The 19,397-nt window shown below is 41.6% G+C and overlaps 1 protein-coding gene across 2 annotated transcripts; it reads right to left on the bottom strand.

The window, feature by feature from the left end:
* Nucleotides 1-2,175: 2,175 nt before the first annotated feature.
* zmp:0000001174 (retinoic acid-induced protein 2) lies at nt 2,176-14,847 on the bottom strand. 2 transcript variants are annotated; one of them, XM_022200287.2, is made up of 2 exons: nt 14,681-14,847; nt 2,176-5,684 (listed from the first exon to the last, which is right to left on the bottom strand). In XM_022200287.2, exon 2 carries the CDS (start codon nt 5,605-5,607, stop codon nt 3,979-3,981), a length of 1,629 nt encoding a protein of 542 aa, XP_022055979.1. In that variant the 5' UTR covers nt 5,608-5,684; nt 14,681-14,847; the 3' UTR covers nt 2,176-3,978. The 2 variants fall into 2 exon arrangements, with proteins under 2 accessions (XP_022055979.1, XP_051803109.1); XM_051947149.1 differs by lacking the exon at nt 14,681-14,847 and adding an exon at nt 10,283-10,522.
* Nucleotides 14,848-19,397: the final 4,550 nt, after the last annotated feature.

The raw sequence follows: 19,397 nt of genomic DNA on the forward strand, positions 1-19,397 counted from the left end.
GCAGTTTCTCTCTCATGTTAACTCCTGGCTAAATGAGCAACAAGCTGGATCATGGCAATATCTAGCTGACACTAAAAGCAGCCACACCCTTATAAAATACACATAAATGTAAGACTCAATACAATCTAAATGGGCGAAATATATACAAATTCACTCTCTGTACACTTATCATGACTAGGGAAGTTAGCTATTGAGGTCCAAACTGTTTTTGTACCAGGCTGTAAACATCTTTTTTTCTGTAGTATAACTGAACATTTTATCATGGGGGTCTGTGGGAATTGACTTGTTTTTAGAGACAGCCTGAAGTGGCCATGGAAGGAACTCCAGCTTGGGCACTTACACTATATTGCTAAAAGTATTTGCTCACCCGTCCAAATAATCAGAATCAGGTGTTCCAATCACTTCCATGGCCACAGGTGTATCAAATCAAGCACCTAGGCATGCAGACTGCTTTGACAAACATTTGTGAAAGAATGGCTCGCTCTCAGGAGCTCAGTGAATTCCAGCGTGGAACTGTGATAGGATGCCACCTGTGCAACAAATCCAGTCATGATATTTCCTAGCTCCTAAATATTCCACAGTCAACTGTCAGGTGTATTATAAGAAAGTGGAAGTGTGTGGGAACGACAGCAACTCGGCCACCAAGTGGTCGGCCACCTAAACTGACGGAGTGGGGTCAGCGGATGCTGAGGCGCATAGTGCCAAGAGGTCGCCAACTTTCTGTAGAGTCAATTGCTACAGACCTGCAAACTTCATGTGGCCTTCAGATTAGCTCAAGAACAGAGCTTCAGCAGAGAGCTTCATGGAATGGGTTTCCATGGCCGAGCAGCTGATCCAAGCCATACATCACCAAGCGCAATGCAAAGCTTTGGATGCAGTGATGTAAAGCACGCTGCCACTGGACTCTAGAGCAGTGGAGACGCCTTCTCTGGAGTGGCCAATCGTGCTTCTCCATCTGGCAATCTGATGGACCAGTCTGGGTTTGGCGGTTGCCAGGAGAACTATACTTGTCGGGCTGCACTGTGCCAAGTGTAAAGTTTGTTGGAGGGGGATTATGGTGTGGGGTTGTTTTTCAGGAGCTGGGCTTGGCCCCTTAGTTCCAGTGAAAGGAACTCTGAATGCTTCAGCATACCAAGACATTTTGGACATTTCCATGCTCCCAACTTTGTGGGAACAGTTTGGAGCTGGCCCCTTCCTCTTCCAACATGACTGTGCACCAGTGCATAAAGCAAGGTCCATAAAGACATGGATGACAGTCTGGTGTGGATGAACTTGACTGGCCTGCACAGAGTCCTGACCTCAAACCGAACACCTTTGGGATGAATTAGAGCAGAGACTGAGAGCCAGGCCTTCTCATCCAACATCAGTGTGTGACCTCACAAATAGCTTCTGGAAGAATGGTCAAAAATTCCCATAAACACACTCCTAAACCTTGTGGACAGCCTTCCCAGAAGAGTTGAGGCTGTTCTAGCTGCAAAGGGTGGACCGACATCATATTGAACCCTATGGATTAGGAATGGGATGTCACTTACGTTCATATGCGAGTCAAGGCAGGTGAGTGAATACTTTTGGCGATATAGTGTATTTTTGGAGTCTGGGTATCAGACACAACAGGACACCTGCAGAGGCCCTGTGTTAATTCATCAACAAGTCAGGGCTGTTTTGATGCCATAAGGGGGCCTACACAATATTAATCAGGTGGTTTTAATGTTGTGAGTGATCGATGCAATCACAGTAATATTCATACATATTAGCCTCTTAAAGCCAGACCATTTGTTCAAGTGTAGCCTTTGAACTACATTTGGGAAATCATTCATTTGCCTATTTTGACACGTACTGCAACTGATTTGCAATGAAGTTGTTTTCTAAAGTCAAGCTTCAGTTCAATATTCTCTGTGCAATACAATGAAAACATTAGATGAAGCACTACCAGAGGAAATCCCATCAAATGATGACTGTAACTTAAAGAGGACATCCTGAATCTGTAAAACTGGTGACAAAACAGTTTAAACCTCGTGTCAGACGTAGTGCATAATGTATATCCCAAACTGCAGCCTTAGCGATTTGCTAATTGCTTTGTTTCACATTGCGATTGAAAATCAATGCATTGTTCAGCCCTAAAAGAAAGTCAAAGTTTAGGGGAAAAAAAAGATCAATAAAAGCCAGACAAGCAGATTTAGACCTCAGAGATTTTTAGTTCACTTCCATATAAAAAGCACACATACTGTACAGTAAGCAAACATTTAACTGCCAGCACATTTCAACTGATCAAAACTGCTGCTGAAAGCAAAAAAGTGCTTCAGCAGACTGACCGTTGCAAAGGAAGCTGAGCTTTTGTCTCCCAACTGATCAATCAGTATACAAACACACTGTATAAATAAGAGTTGTACAAATAATAAATTAGGGTGAGATCCTGTACAACTAAAGTGATCAGTTCCAACTACTAAGCCAAAGAGCTCTCTGCTGAAAGGACTGCAGGCACAAGTTAAGAGGAAGATGTTCAGCTAAAATACACAGACATAAATAAAGAAGTGGTACAAAAAAAAAGCTTCTACACATTTTCCATCTCAGTTCATCAAGACAGTCTGCATATGGCTGTTATTAGTTCTTGGCCTGTAATTCACAGATTTACATAACTGCTTAAAGTGGGGCAATGCAGTTTCACCAGAATAGATTCAGACACCCTGTAACTTCTCAAAACTAAACTATGACAAAGTGCACTCAATAGGATAAATAAACACACACACACACACACACACACACACACACACACACACACACACACACACACACACACACACACACACACACACACACACACACACACACACACACGTACACACTCAACAATATGCTCCACATTCACAACTCTGGTCACAAGCAAAGGACAGAAAAATACCATGCTCTGCAAAACGGGAAAAATGACACCAAACCACTTGGAACGAATGTTTTACACAGACATATCTGATCAAAAAGGGGGGTCAGAGCCTGATCAATACTGATTCTAATAACAGACTAATCACACACACAAATACACAAACAGTATTTTGTCTCACTGAAGCCATTAAAATGTTTTCTTCTTCAATTTCATCTCAGCCGATTAAAATTGAGATCAATATCTAAGCTTCTGACTAGAGTCACTTAAGTCTTTCCATAAAAACAGCAGGGAGTTACAGTGTTTTATAATGTTGCTGCAAGCTTCAGCTAACTCAGCCAGCAGCAAAAATAACTCTTCTGTAGCAACACTTTCTTTATATTCAGATTGGCCTACAGGAAAGATGTCTTTAAATGTGAAAACAATTAAGAAGTCCCTTTTTTCCCCCTGCTGTTAAACAAAATAAGATTGCATTTTGTTGCAACTGATGGTTTTTTTTGCCAACATTCATTTAATGGAAATGTGGCTCCGGCCTTTCCAAGTCATTATTAGCCTGTCATGCTAAACCCCAACCAATCAAAGAAGAGCGAGTTGCTCCAGCAAAGCCCTGCGTGAGTTTCCAATGATGGGATGTATTTAAACAGTCGCGTCCTGCCTCTTTCTTTTTTTGTCCTTTTCTTTTTTCAGCTCGTCAGTGCACTTATATAAAAATTACACATGGAAACAAACCATGAACCAAAATGGAAGAATGGAACCCATGTGTCTTTGCAAGTCAAACATGTTCTTTAGCATCTCTGATTTATCTCCAAAGACACACAGAGAGCCCAGTGAGCTGCCAAACACAGTAACGTTTCTGGTCTTCCATAACACTGTAGGCTAGTGCATTACAAATAAAACCCCAAATACACACAGCAATTTAGAAAAATCTAACGGAAAGCGTTTCTGTAACTACTGGGTCACACTGTCACACATTCAAGAGTCTTACTTCTGGAGCTTGGACTGGACTTTGATTACAGAACATCCCCACATGTGTTTTATGTTATTCGTTCTGGAAGGATTAGCAGAGAGCGGTTCAGCGATTAATCCCCCTCCAGTCAGCGCTCTCACTTCCTGGGCAGCAGCGCCGCAAGTCTCTGCTTCTTAATGGGAAGGAAGTGGATCTCCTGTGAGCTGACTTTCTTCAGTTTGATTGCTCTGCTTTTAGAGACCTTCTTCAGCGGGTCGTTGGGGTCGTGCTGTTCCCCGTGCGACGCCGACGGCACTCCGTAGAGCTGCTGCAGAGACGCCCCCTGGCTGCCGTCCCGTTTGATGGAGAAGTTCTTGGTGGAGACTCCTGACAGGCCTTTAATCTTCCCGCAGAAGATGGCCGGGATCGCGTCTTTCACCGAGACAATGACCTTGGCCGTCTGCGAGGCGCTGACTATCTCCAGGTTTCCAGCTCCGCTCAGAGACGCCTCTTGACCCAGAGAGCTCGACCCGGCAGCACTACTGTCAACCAGCCACTTGTGCTGCCGGCTGAACTCCAGTGAAGCCAGGCTGCCCAGGAGTTTGGAATCTAAACTCTGAGTGCATTCAACACCCAGAGACAGAGCAGTGCCGCCTGGATCTTGACTGGACGGTAAAGCTGCTTCTCTGTCGGACTGAACACACTTTTTCCTCACACCAGGCACTGATAGGTCGAGCACGCTGTCCTGCTGCGGACTGGGATATTCCTGTTTTGGTTCAACTGGACAAGCCCTGACAGAAAGGTCCAGAGCCTGTCCTTCCTCTGGAGGAATCGAGGACAAGGACACATTTTGTGGCCGGAATGGCGGCATGCATTTCCTTGAAGACAGCGAGGGAGAGGTAGTATCTTTTGGCGACGTCTGAGTGCTTTTACTCACAGTGCAAACTGGTTTTGGCATGTTTCCCTTGGTGTCCTCAGTCTGAGGGACAGGGATGGGGATGGGAAGTGGAACCGGTAGAGGCACTGGCAGGGGGATGATGACCGGGTAGGGCACTAGAAGGGTGGCAGGAGGAACCAGAGGGGCCAGAGGGGAGCTGTAGGGAGGCGTGAGGGGAGGAAGGGGGAAAAAGGCAGAACCTGGTGACTGACAGGTAGAAGAACCTGCCTGGGAGGGGAAAAGGTCCTGCAAGATGGCTGCAAAAGCTGGGTTCTGGAGAAGAGAGAGCAGGTTAGCTTCCTGCGTCTGTCCTGCCGCCTTCTGGTCAGCAGCTGGAGGTAAACCAAACGTCAAAGGGTTCTGACACAAGACATTGTTCTGGAGCGGCAACTGTGTGCAGTTAGTGCTCTGAGGAAGAACGGAGGGGCTCATATGCTGGAGGACCTGCTGGTCTAAAACCAGAGGGAGTGACACTGGGCTTTGGCTCGTTATCAAGTACGGTGCTGCCCCCATTTGGCCGAGCTGAGGCCCGGCAGCTCCGGCCATTTGGAGGTGGATGGGCAGCATCAGCGGACTCTCCCCCAGACACACCGGGTGGAGCACGGTCGTAGCTACTTTAAGCGCTACGCCTCCTGGAGATTCAGCGGTGGGACTCAACACTGACGGTGCAGGAGTCTCTGTCAGGTTAGCTCTTTTGCTCAGTCCGGTCGTGGCGCCGTCGCAGGAATCGGCAGCAACGAGTGGATTTGCTCCATCTTCCACTTTGCTGGTGACATCTCCTCCTCCCACCTCAGTGCTGCACACATCAGTCTGCGGCTGTGTCACGGTCACATCATCGTTACCCTCCATGATTCAGCCTGAAGAGTCAATAAAAATCCTCATCAAGTGTTAGTGACAGGTCTCATCCATTATTCTTCTTTGTAGCCCTGAAACACAAGAAAGAGAATGTTGTCTCATGAGCAGCACTTTCAAAAAAACTGCTAGAATGCAAAGAATCTGACATCTGCACTCAAAACTGCACAGAGTTTCATAGAATTCTCCAGAATTTGTCCTTTATATGATCACATTTGAAGGGCACTCGCTGTGTGTTGTGTCCTACAGAGCTCAGTAGGGACTGCTGCTGGGAAAATTCTGTATGTTTTTTTTTTACATTCAGCATTATAAATAGATTTTCCACACAATAATTACAGAAAAATATTCTGTTGAAGTAAGACTTAGAGTTAAATTACAGCATACTGCACAACCATAAAAGAAGGCAAGTCATTAAAAAGAGATTATAGAAGAACTGAGGCAGCAGAGATATTGTGAGTTACAGTATCTTGTGTGGATATAAGTTCAAATCACTGGTTCCTACACGCCCCATAATGAAACCAGTCTGCCTGGCAAATACCCATGTCTTTGAAACTCCACACCTCCAGCTGGTACGTTCTGGTATAAATGTGTTCTAACTTTGATGACATGTTCTCAGACAAAGCTCCTCCAGAGCCACACAAGATGACAAGTAAAACTGGTGGATTATCCCTTTAAATAAAGCCCAAAGAAACAGCACCAGGCTCACAACATTTCCTCAGCGGCAGTAGCTGCTCATTGATGGAAAATCACTCCCGCTGCTATAAAAATTGAAATGCTTTAGCTGCTCACTGGAGCAGAATTTTACACTCCATTAATAATTCATATCAAATATCATCACAAGTAACCAAACCAGCACAGGAAATTAAAACTGTGAATATGACTGGATATCTATTGTATGACCCAGAGCTCAGTTATCCTCAGTTGTAACTGGGATTAAAAATGAAAATGTAAACAGAGAATGACCCAACACAAAGATAATAATAGAACAACTCATTAAATTGCCTCGGTGTAAACAAACACTGAGATTAGGAATGCAAATTTGTATGGAAACTGTTTTAATATGTTCTGATGATGTCAGTAGAAGGGTCGTGTCATCATCAAGCAGGATACGAATTTAAAAAAATGGAAATGGGGATAAAGTGAGTTTTTGAAGCAAAAAGGGGCAAATATTCTATTACAACTCTTTAATACGAGGATCAGCCATGGTCCAGAGATACACGTATTCAATACAATAACTTTATTAATCCCCGAAGGAAAATTCTATATGTGAGTTGGAAATTACATATTACTACATATTATTTTTTAATGAGAGAGATAGAGTGCATGGAGTCTTTAATCTTGAGGTCAACCATTGTTCTTTTTTTCAGGACCAATACAGATACTGATAAGCTGTTTTTACTCCCGTTTTGCACAGATCAGGACTAAATTTTTCAGTTTTGCTGTACATACACAATGACACTAAAAATCTATACATTTATTGATATTGACTACTAGCAATCAAGAAGAAATTTGAAACTGATCCACATTAAAGAATGAAAATCTTAATGCTAAAATGTAGAAAAACTCGAACACAGCACTGAGCTGTGATTGGTGACAAGTAACCAATCAGATGAAGAGAGGTGGCAACATTAGAGCCAGGATAGCACATTTTTTATGGAGAAAATATTACCATTTAATACTTATAAAATACTAAATATCAGTTCAGATATATTTTCAGGTTGATAGTCAGCCTACTTAGAACACATCTCAGAGGGATTTTGAGCTATTTGACAAAGGTAGGTGACATGAAGAGTTGTTATTCATCGATTAATCAAGGAAATTTAACAGACTTATCAGTGAGTTGCAGTCTTTCTCGTAGAGTGATTCACATTCCTCTCTATTCTGCTGCTTGTGTTTCCTGATTACAGACATACTGTAGAGAGTTTCCTTTATTTAAATGCCCATCTATCCATCCCTCCCCTCCTCCACTCATCTCCTCTGGTTCGGTCGCAGAGGTTAAGCCTGGGGTAATAAGCCGTGTGCAAATTAGAGGGAGTGAAGCTTTTTATTAGCGAGACTTGGACCCCCCAGCTAGAAAATCTACATAGAAAAGGTCAGACAGGAAGACGTGGCCCAGTTTTGATCAACTATTTATCCATCAACTGAGACAGCATTGCCGTTGCTGTTTTTGCTTTTGTAAACCTGCTGCTGTGTGTTGCTCTTCACTACATGACACTTCCACACAACACACTTCTCTGCTGCACTGGCTGTCAACCCCCCATCCACGCCTGGTGATAAAATGTCCCTCGGGTGCCTGGAGAAACAATGCGCCCAATGTCAGCGAGGTCAATTATTCATACAGTACTGATGGGAGCGACGAGGATACAGTTCAGGTCTCGGAAAAGGGAGAAACTTTAAATACCCTGAAAACAAAGTCTGCTGTATCTTTAAAGTGAAAAACTCAATTAAATGCACGCATGCAGTTCCAATTTTCTACCAAAAGCGTGACATTTTTTTTTCTCCTCTGAGCAGCTTTCATGTGGTGTTGGGTTGCCTCAGTCAGCAGCGAGGAGGAGCCCTCTATCCCCCCAGGCTGGTTTTAGATTGTTCTGTAGCATAGATGAGACATTGTAATGGGGCTCTGATGGATTACATGGAGGACTCTACAGCCAGGCGCTTGGCTGATAATCTTGTCGCCGGTTCGTGCATGGGAAAGGTCTGGAAAGTGTGGTGTGCACCTTGTGAATAGGAAAACATGCCTAAAGATACTCTCTAAGAACCCAATAAAAGCTTTCTAGTTTGAAGCCCCTGTGCTTATTACCCAACATACACCAGAAGAGACTGGAGTTTTAAAATAAATAAGGTGTAAATTCTGTGGATGATGAGCTGACAGGTCATGGCAGTCTACATAAGAGTCCAACCAGTGCTAGATTTTTGGAGCGCATACTGATTTTAATGAGCCAGAAATTCTAGTTTCAACATATCGGGCGATGTTTATCTCTGTGTTAGAGTTCTATTTCTTCTCAGTGATGTATTTCGCAAACTAGTCAGCAGCTTACCATGAAGACAAACTCCATCTCCTCAGCTGTGATGCCTACTCTACTACATGTGCTGCAAACAGTGCAGAAAGTCTAATAAGAAATTAACTTTATCTGAATGAAATTCTGTAAAAGAAAGTTTTCATAGCAGTGTATATTGGCCAACATGACAATATATCTATGACAATCCAATATGTCCCAAAAAAATATCGGTAAATTGATATTTGGGTCAGGTTGTAGTCTACTGTATTTGTGTGTTATAGCAAGCTATTTCACAAATCATTTAGCAGCTAAGCATGAAGACAAAGCTGGGCTAACAAAGCTTGACCTCGCCATCTGCTCAGGTGTGATGCTGACTCTGCTACATGTGGTGCAGACACCGCTGAGTATTATCAACTTAGGAGTCTCCTCTGCTGCACAAACTATGTTATGACACAATTATCAAAGTACCCCATGCGTTTTTTCCTGTATGATGTTCTGTGAAAGTAAGTTTAATACCTGTGTATATTAGACAACATAATATATCTGCGACAGGCAAATATTGGCCCATAATATTATGAAAACTATTCCAAGGAGCCTTTTCTGTATATGTTCCGTAAATGAAGTTTTGATATTGACGTATATCAGACAGCATAACAATACATCTGTGACAGGCCAAAAAAAAATATCGGTAAATTGATATATCAGTCAGGTTGTGGCCTACTGTATGTGTGTGATAGACCTAAATCTCTCTCCAGCAGTGTATTTCATGAACTAGCTACCTGCTTACAGTGACGACAGCGTTTGACTCACAAAGCTTGGCACCACCGTCTGCTCCATGCTCACTCTGCTACATGTGCTAAAAATATTACAAACTAAGGAGTCAGAGCTCCTCTGCTGCAGAAACTATGTCTTGATGCAATTTATAAATTACCCCGTGTATCTTTTGTGTGCATTATGTTTTCAAGTTTTCATATTGAGGCAAATCGAACAACATAATGACAATCCTAAGATGTCACGTTTTTATTTTAGAAATTGTTGTTTCAAGTTGGTAACCTCTTTTTGCCTGTTTTAATATTTTACGTTATTGTATTTTGTTTTAATAACCAGTTTTACAAGTTTTATAGTGTCACTGTCACAGCCCTTTGGTATAGACCAGTAACAACATATCTGTTGCAGGCCAATATTGAACAAAAATATTGGCCAACTGACATATAGTTGGATTCCAGTCTATACATATTGTCTGGACACATATATACTGTACAAACGCATCAGCAAAACTAACAGATTTTTTTCTCCAAACATCCTCAGTGCCTCGCTTTTCTTTTTTGACAGGCCTAATATTCTAATTAAAGACTAGGAAATTCTATTTTTCTATAGTTTGGATGCTGGAGTCCCACTTGCATTCCAGGAAGTTTGAGGCAAGACATTTCCTGCTTGATAACACGGTCATGCGGTCCGTGATACGATAATGCCTCCCTGACCAATATGAAAGAAGTCTTTCTTGGTTTGAGACGCCCTGAACTGTCCACTGATTCAACCCGACTGTTCACAAAGTGAGGAAATAACCCAGATAATGAACTCACTTATTCTGCCTTTTTTAACCTTGGGGTAAAATTGCTTTTTACGCATGAGCTTATGTGTGTGGAAATAAAAACTGAATTAGCAGGCATTACTCTGAGCCCTTCAGATCAGGTGACCTCAGCAGTAATTGCCACTCGGGTAGGTGACATGTTGTCGGTCGGCTCCCCCCACAGTCGGCTCAGCAGTTCACAGGTCACTGCTCCACCTCGTCTTCAGCTGAATCATGTGAGAGCAACGTCAAACTCTGCAGATGAGCAGGAGGAGGAAGCTCAGCCAGAGTGAACCAAAGTACACAGAGACAGTCTCTGGTTTATTTCCTGTTAGATTATCTGACGCAGTGACTTTGCTTTGTCTCTGTGTTATCACAGATAGGGAAGGTCAAAGATAAATGTCACATAAAAGATGACACATTCGACAAATAACAAAGATAATAGACAACATAGTGCAGATTTCTCACGTTTCATATCATCCCTGAAAAAAAAGAAACATGCTTCTATGTCATCTGCAGCTGGGACAAAGATAATTTTATATTCTCTGAGCAGTTTTGAGCTACAACACTTTGTGCAAAAGGTGCAAGTTGTTGGTTAAAATAGAGGCAGTCAGCCAGTGTAACTGTGTTAAACTGTGACTCACCAATCAGACTACTACAGTGTTGAACGATTTGATTTAGTGAGCATCTGTTCTTTAAAAGATAAAAAAAAAACGCAGAAGAAACTGATTTTGAAAAAGCCAGACCAAATAAAATCCTAATGGTTTTGTAACTGTGGAAATAGGACAACTTCCTCAAACAAGACAGGCGCTTATTCCCCTTTTTTGCACAGCTAAATCCATGTCTTCAGTTGTTCCTCTTTAAATTCTGCTTTAAATTCAGCGTACAGAGTCCATGTCCTTGTGATCAAATGGAAAAGATGAAATGCTAGCAGCTCCTCCGGCTACATCTAACACCTCATAATACACTGGACACACCAGCGTAAAGCTGCACACAATCAATGATGGATGGTCTGAGAATAGCAAGAAAATTGAACCTCACTTTATTTCCATAAATAGCTTCAGGTTAAATTTGTTAATCTTTCTAAATCCAGCTCACTAACAGAGTTGGTGTTCCTCATTTCCACATGATAATCGAGTTGGGGATATTAAAAATAGCTCTGCCATAATGCAATTTTCATGAAATATGAGCTAATGGAGGAAACATGCAACACAAACAAACTCACAATCATGTGTTTGAATGGATGTACACTGATAAAACCAGCAGCACTTCTCATGCAGTTCGTAAATCTCACACGTCATCTGTACGAGGTCCATGTTCACTAGCCAGAAACAGCTAATTGAGTAAATAGGCTAGAACAGACCCACAGAGAGCCAAATGAGAACCCTCCCCTGTCCCCGTTACTGTAATGATTTCCACATTTCCTCTTTCCCCCCCCCCTTGCCTCATTGATGGAATGTACGCCATAGTAAGTCAATGGCAGAGAGAAAACAACAACGCCTTAACTGCAATTGCATTAAGCTGCACTGCAGTCCAAATACATTACATAGGACTACTCTCACTCTTTTCCTGTGTAGCTCCTCTTTGTTCTGGGTTTGATTCAGACCAGAGGAAACAAAAACACGGGGGATGGATGGAGCACGGCTGATGATCTAAAGGTCATCGCCCTTGACACCCCTCCGCTCCAATAGCCAATTACATCTCATTAGAGAAGCACCGGGAGCCTCATCATGATGCACAGCGCTTTCACATCAGTGCAGATTATCTTTTATTCAGCTGGTTGTCTTCCAGCTGATCCCCTAAAAACAGATGTCATGATAGCAATTCCATACTCATTAAAACAACTGAAATAGTCATCACGAGGACTGTTGTGCGACATCTTGTCTCTGTTTTATCCAGCAAATCCATTACAGAAAATTAAAATTTAACCCTTCGAATATTTACAGTCTCTCTCAGGTCATTTGTTAAACACCTAAAACGCCACATACCAATACTTATTAAAAGTTTATTTTTATGAAATGAATCTCTTAGCTATGCCTCCACACTGTTGATCATCTAAAACATGCAGATCTATGATATATATGAAGTCTCTGCCCTCTATCTGCTGCTCAAGCACACCAGCTCACCTAAGACTCCGTCCAAACGCTAGAACTACTCTGTGCTCCAAAACAGGGATAACTCATCCACACGTTTGATCGGAAAATCAATTCTGAAGAATAATGATGACACAGAAAGCCCCATAGAACAACTTGACAGGATTGATTCCTTAGATTTGTTACATATAAAACAACAGAAGTCTCATTCTGAAAACCACAACTTGATTTTCACTAGAAAGGGTCTCATAAATATACTTGGAGTTATCATTCATTCATTATAACCACTGAGCAAGAGCTAGTCACCATTTTACCCAGTTTGCCTTTTAGAAATCAGGTGAAGTGGTAGCAAATTTAACCACGTTAAAATACATTTACACCAAGGACCTGCACCACAACATGAAGCATTATCGACTCTGCCTCTACAAAATTATGATCCTAAACGCCTAAACTTCCTTTTCTTATATTTTGAGGAATCTTGTAATGGATTCTGTTTGATTGTAATGCATCATAAATACATATCGAATCAACATTTTTGCCATCTTTGCCAATTATTTTACTGCTTCATAGTTGGTCCTTGTTAGCCAACCAATCAAATATTCAATGAGATGGGACTTATCACCCTGGCAACTCAGAAAATGAAGGAGATGCTTCAAACATATAGACAAGGGCCATATTTTAGCATAAACTATGACATATTTCCTAACTATGCCACGTAAATATGTCCAACAAGATGTGATATTTTCCTAAATCCAACCACGTAATTTTGGCGTCTCAACTTTACCAGACAGTGAATGAAAAGTGAAAGTAAACAACAGAAAACAAAACTCAAATAAACAAGAAACAAGACTGATGGCCTTTAATCCATGATGGGACATGAAATCTGGTCCTCTGGGTTAAAGTAAAGTCATCTCCATCCTCTCCTAAGTTGAACTTGGTCGCTCACAAATCCCATTTGTTTCAAAGTTCCCCTAAAAACATAATTGAGAAAGCAGTTTAGTTGGATAGGAACGTAATTTTGTGGAGAGACAGGGTTGGTATTATTGTACAAATTAGCAATTAAGTGGTTGCACAAGTGTGAGAACAGTAAGATATTTTCCCCTTTATGCAAGCAAGGAATTGACTGATTATCGGCCTGTATGACTATCAGATCCAATAATCAGCACGTTTTTCGATTACTGACATTGATAATAGTTTCCTGATAATACAAATGACAATAAAGATGCTCTACTGTGGCTCTGATGTCATCTTTGTCTGTAGTCCCTCTGTGGTGTCATATAATGTCCCGCCCACAGGACCGTCTGATTGGTTGCACATCAAAACAAACAGCCAATCAGCACTGAAGGGTAAATATTGGAAGGTTATCTTTTAATTAAACATGTTTAAAGGTTTTGTTGAGGAGTTGATGTTATTCTAAATTTTGACATTCAGATTTTGTGGTTCCAAATATCTGTTATCGGTCTCCTTGACTACCAATAATCGTATCCTTGAAGGAAAACACACCAGTCGACCAGGATGTGCATCATAAAGAAGGCAGTATTGCACTCATTAGTAATTAAATGATTGCACAAGACACGCTGATGGTGAAAGTTTATAGTTAGGGGTTAGGGTTGATTAATACAAGCTGGAATTTAGAAAAAAGAAATTCTATTAGAAATCAGAAATCCTAGGCTGTTCAACGAACCGTTTCTCTCCAGTCTGGTCAGCGCACATATGACAGGACACCAACTTAAGGCTATGAACGCCAGAGCTGTTGCAACACAGTCTGTCTGTCTGTCTGTCTGTGTGCCACTGCCGGGTTCATGTGAGGATATTTTCCTTCCTTCACTCCGGTTCCCTTGCTCTCACACAGGCATCCAGCCTCACCGTGACAGATCTGCTCATTCTGAGGCCGGTGGGTCCCTGATGTGTCTGGTCCCCGCAGCCAGCCGACGATTCGCCATGAAAGGCTTTCAAGAGGACTGTGCGCCGTGTTTGCGCACATCTCCGCACATCTCACGCAATAATACGAAGCTGTGAGGGCACATGAGGCTCCGCTGACAGCAGCAGGGCGCAGATAGACGTCCTGGCGTTAAATAATAACCTGTTATTTCCCCTTCACGCTCAGCTGGCGCACATTTAATAAAGCAAGCCAGCTCAGACACTACGCGTTATTCCGAGCTAGCTGCGCACATCGCCTGTGAAATAGGAAAGGAAGGGGCTTTAATTCCTTTTAGAAGAGACTCCATGGCAGTGCCGGAATAATTCCCAGATAATCCACGTGATAACGTTAAGACGAATTAATGTTTCAGCGACGCCAAAAAAAGAATAAAAAATGAGAAGAGCCTCGGCTCAGCCTCTCCGCTGCTTTAATGTGATTCTGCCATAAAAAATGCCACTTCGGGCTACAAACAGCGACGTTTACTCACCTTTCAAGCAGACGAGCAGCAGCAGCTTCCTCAACGACCAGCTCTCTCAGCTAACAATGAATGAGAGCCGGAATAGTTGGAAATAAATAGGTAAGGTCGCTATTTATCTCTTCATTGCGGTTCAGTCGAAGCGACTCCAGACTGAAGCTGCGCACGCAGCATCGTCAGCGGGTCCTCCCTCCTCCTCCTCCTCCTCCTCCTCCTCCTCACACGGGGACAGAAAAACAGCAGATGAAAAAAATGTGAAATGATAAAAATAATATGTAATAGAAAATAAAACATACATATATGTAAATCAGCCATAATTTTGAAAAGCCTATATTATTGTGTTTTATTTTATACGATGTGTCCTTTGGATGTCTGTCCAGAAATGTGGGGAAACCATTATTGTAGGGGATTTAATTTCCAAATGGTTCTAGTTAGGTTTCCTAGAAAAATAGTACAGTATTTGAGGAAAATTGAGACATTATTAAACCCAATCCCACTGAATTAAATCCACCAGCAAGGATTTATTTCCTGAGGAGCCCTGAGGTTCTTACTAGGTCAGAAAATGTGCCATTAATCTGTAAGCCCTGCATAAGAATACTGTTTCCAATTGTGCAATTTTAAATATTATTTTGACTGAATTTAACTGAAAGCAACCATCAACCATTAACTGACTAAAATAAATTGAACACAATGGTCTCAACAAAGGCAGTTAACATGGATGGGACTGAAAGTGTGGGGATCCCCATTGGGTCAGTGGAATTTACCAATAATCTTTCCGTAAACAAATTTGCTGACATACTGAGCTGAGCCCACTCAATCAACGCAGTCATTGATCCTTGGGATAAGGTAGGAAACAGGGTTAGTTACACTGCTGAGTCTATGAAAGTCTGAGCAAAATCGTAGGTTGGTGGCGTTTGCCTTAGTTCTGCAATGCTGCGCTCTATCATAGTTCACCTTATTTCTCAGTAACACATGTTTTTCGGGGCTTACACTGTATGTATGCTGTTTAATGGGCTTAATATCGCCAACATCAATATCATGCTCAAGAACATTTGTTTCAGAAAGCACATCAGATATACACTTGAACTTATTCAGTACAGACTTCAGGTCTGTCTTCTCATCTGAACTCAAATGAGATAGGTAACCATTGAGATTCTCAGAAATCTCGGCATTACCAAGGTGGCCAACAGACCTGGACTCATTACTGTGTGATGAATCAGAGCTCACCACAGCACGAGAACAGGATTTTTGGTCATACCAAAGTTTCATTTTAGTCTGGGACCTCTTCGGTTTCTCACATGCAATCTCACAAGCTCTGTGCAATCGGTAACGAAACACAGAGACATGATGAGCAAAGTTTCCAAAGAGCTAGACTCCTATTCCAATAATTCCTCTGAGTAAATCCATGGGATCTGGAACTCTGTGCCTGAATACAAGTTCATTTGGACTGAACCCCAATGATTCCTGTACAACCTCATGGACTATGAAAATAACCAGAAGCTGTGAGCTGTGAGCTGTGGCCTGGTTTTCCACTTTTCATATCAAGACAATTTTACTATTATCTTAATTAAATTTAACTTTAAGGAACTATTAGTTGACTAAAATATTACTGAAAAACACAATGGTAAAGACGGCTGACATGGGTGGGACTGAATGTGTGGAGGCTTAATCATCACCCAAGAAAATAAGGTGCTGTCTTGTCCCCTCTAGATAGACTTTAGAAGCAACATTTGTCTAACATGTTTTCTGATGCTGATATAGTACTACAAAGACAGGTTAAGAATAATTTGGATTAAGTTTCATCAGGAAAAAAAGGTGTTTTACCCAAACTACAGGTGAGGTCCCTGACAACCAGAGGAGTTTTTAACAGGTTAATATTGTTTCGTTCAGACTGTACTTTTGCTAAATGGCATTAAGTTTCACAGAACAAGGTATGCGATTTTATATATTTTGTTGAAAATGTGATACTTGATTCAATAACTTAAATCTACCAATTGCTAGTACAGTCTAGACAGTAGTTCCTAAACTGTACATTAAGAAACCATCAAAGGGTTTTTAACCAGCCAAAACCGCCTCAAATAACCACCAAAAATGCTCTGAAACAGAAATGAGAAAGGAAGCATGGGTGGGACTAATTCTGAGGAGGATTAATTACAAACCTAACATATACTGGAATGAAAAAAAAGGTTGTATTATCTAAACTCCTGTAATTTAGGAGTAGTATGTTTTCGGCATACTGAAATATTCTCTCTTTTCTGACGGTGATCCCGACAGCTTCATCCTGGTGACTCGGCTGATGACAGCAGAGGTGGAGAATGGAGTTTGGCAGCTGTGGATGAGAGTCTGGTGGGGATAGGGCCTGGTGAGCCGGATCCCCTGGGTCTCCATATCAGTCCCAGCCAGCCTCAGGCTCTGCCTCGGGGCCCCGGGGCCTCTCATTGTTCCGCTGGGAGGCTGTTTAATGCACTATAATGAGCCTCACAATATACCCTGGTGGCTCGATGGTGACTTTGGTGTGGTTACCTCCTCAGTATACCTCCCCCTGCTCTGGCTGCACTCAGGATTACTCACAGGAGGAAGTGTGTACAGCTCACTTCAATGTGTTGTTCACATGCTGCATCTCTACCATCAGCAACCAAAGATCCAGTGATGAATATTAGACAGTTTTTCATCTGAGTGTAGATGTAAACCCCTCGCAGGTCTTCTTATCTTGATTGTCAAAACCAATTTTTGTGTGTGACTTTTATTCCAAATATTCTGCAAAAACATTACAAATCCAGAATATAATTAAAAATATCTGACACTCATACTATATAAATTGGATTCAGTAGTCTCCAGTCAATATTTTATTCTCAGAAATAAGTTCTCTCTGCATTCAGAGATAGTATGAAAATGATTGAGATTGACAATCTTAAAAACATAACAAGACACTTCTTACTGTTGCCAGTATGTATATGTTTCTGTGAACTATCTTGACATAAAAACACTAAGATGCCATTTTCCTCTAATATTTCTTAGTGACATATTAATCACTAATGTCACTAAGAGGTGAAAATACAGGAGTTTTGTATTTTTAAAAAACGAAACAAATTGCTATTAAAAAGAAAACACAAAGTAGTTTTGTGGAGAGCTTCGAAATTGCAGAATTTTTACTTCACACTGTATTAAAATAAACAGAAAGTAATAAAATATGATACTGAGCCTGAATTATATTGTAAGGTAGCTATATAATCTGAAAAAGAAGAAAAAGAAAGTTTGATTGTGACATTTAACCTCTCTGTAGTCTTGCTTTTTGTCATGATTCAGTATGAAAAGAGAGAAAAACCCTTGCTGGAGACGTTCAGGAAGTAGTCACTAATTAGCTGCATGTGTGCTGTGTTTTGCATTAAGGACAACAGCTGATACCAAAAATTAAGTCCTATGTATGTTCAGACAGATTGTTCCCATAGACCCCCATGTTAAAATGTCCAGCTTCACAGCAAAATTGTTTGTTGTAGCTAATTTCTTTGTTCGTGACGGCTCTAATGAGGGTTAATTTAGATATAACTCACGCCCTTGTATTGTATTAAACTTAAAGTTATGTATAATTAAGCTCATGGCTGCCTTCAGGATAGTCCATGGCTTACCTCTGCTCATTTTTGGATTAGCTTGGAATTGTCTTGTTTAGCAAACTCACTTCATTATTATTCTGCTACAAGGAGACAAAATCACTCTGGCTTGTTTGTATACATTTAAACCAATCAAGGTCATGTTGAGTGGGGGAAAGTGAAGGATGGGACGTCTGTGTATCCTCAAAATAGTGATGGGTGGAATTGTTTGAATGGAAATTTTGCTGCAGGTAGACAAGCAGTGTGAGTAAAAAGGACAATCTACCAAAAAAATAAAATAGACAAGATGCCTTAGTGTATGATGCAAATCCATCCTTAAACTTGAAATTGTCAGTGTGGTAGGTTGCTGCCCACAGTTTATGGGTTGGATTGACTACACTGAGCTTCTAAACTGCTCTCCAGGAAACCTATGCATGATGCAAGAGTTTGTCAATTTTTACATGCAGTCAGTGAGGAATTTATTTGAATCGGCTGTGCTTTCTCTCCAACCACACCTTTACAGAGATGAATGTGTTGGTCTTTTCAACAGTCAAAACCCATTTTTCCTATCCATCCATCCATTCTCTATACACTGCTTTATCCTCACTAGGGTCGCGGGGGTGCTGGAGCCTATCCCAGCTGACTCGGGCGAAGGCAGGGGACACTCTGGACAGGTCGCCAGTCTGTCGCAGGGCTACATATACAGACAGACAATCACACTCACACTCACACCTACGGGCAATTTAGAGTAACCAATTAACCTCAGCATATTTTTGGACTGAGGGAGGAAGCCGGAGTGCCCGGAGAAAACCCACGCATGCACAGGGAGAACATGCAAACTCCATGCAGAAAGATCCCAGGCCCACCCCGGGATTTGAACCGGGGATCTTCTTGATACAAGGCGAAAGTGCTAACCACTACATCACTGTGCAGCCCATTTTTCCTAAATAGCCAACATTTTAGAAATATGTTTAAAATAAAATCTAAAAGGGCTATGAGTTAAAAAAAAAAAAGAAAGATCCCCCTCTGCTCTAACAAATAAAGCCTCCCTTTTCTGACCCCCATTCTTCGATCTGTTCAGCAATTTCCACACAGTCCCTAACATCTGCTGTGAGTCAGTGCTGAGAAGCTGCGTGTGGTCA

Source organism: Acanthochromis polyacanthus, chromosome 4 (genome assembly GCF_021347895.1).
Source record: "Acanthochromis polyacanthus isolate Apoly-LR-REF ecotype Palm Island chromosome 4, KAUST_Apoly_ChrSc, whole genome shotgun sequence".
NCBI lineage: Eukaryota > Metazoa > Chordata > Actinopteri > Pomacentridae > Acanthochromis > Acanthochromis polyacanthus.

Bases quoted from the DNA above. Each gene is read 5' to 3' on its own strand.
- zmp:0000001174 (XM_022200287.2), bottom strand. From the start codon at position 5,607: ATGGAGGGTAACGATGATGTGACCGTGACACAGCCGCAGACTGATGTG.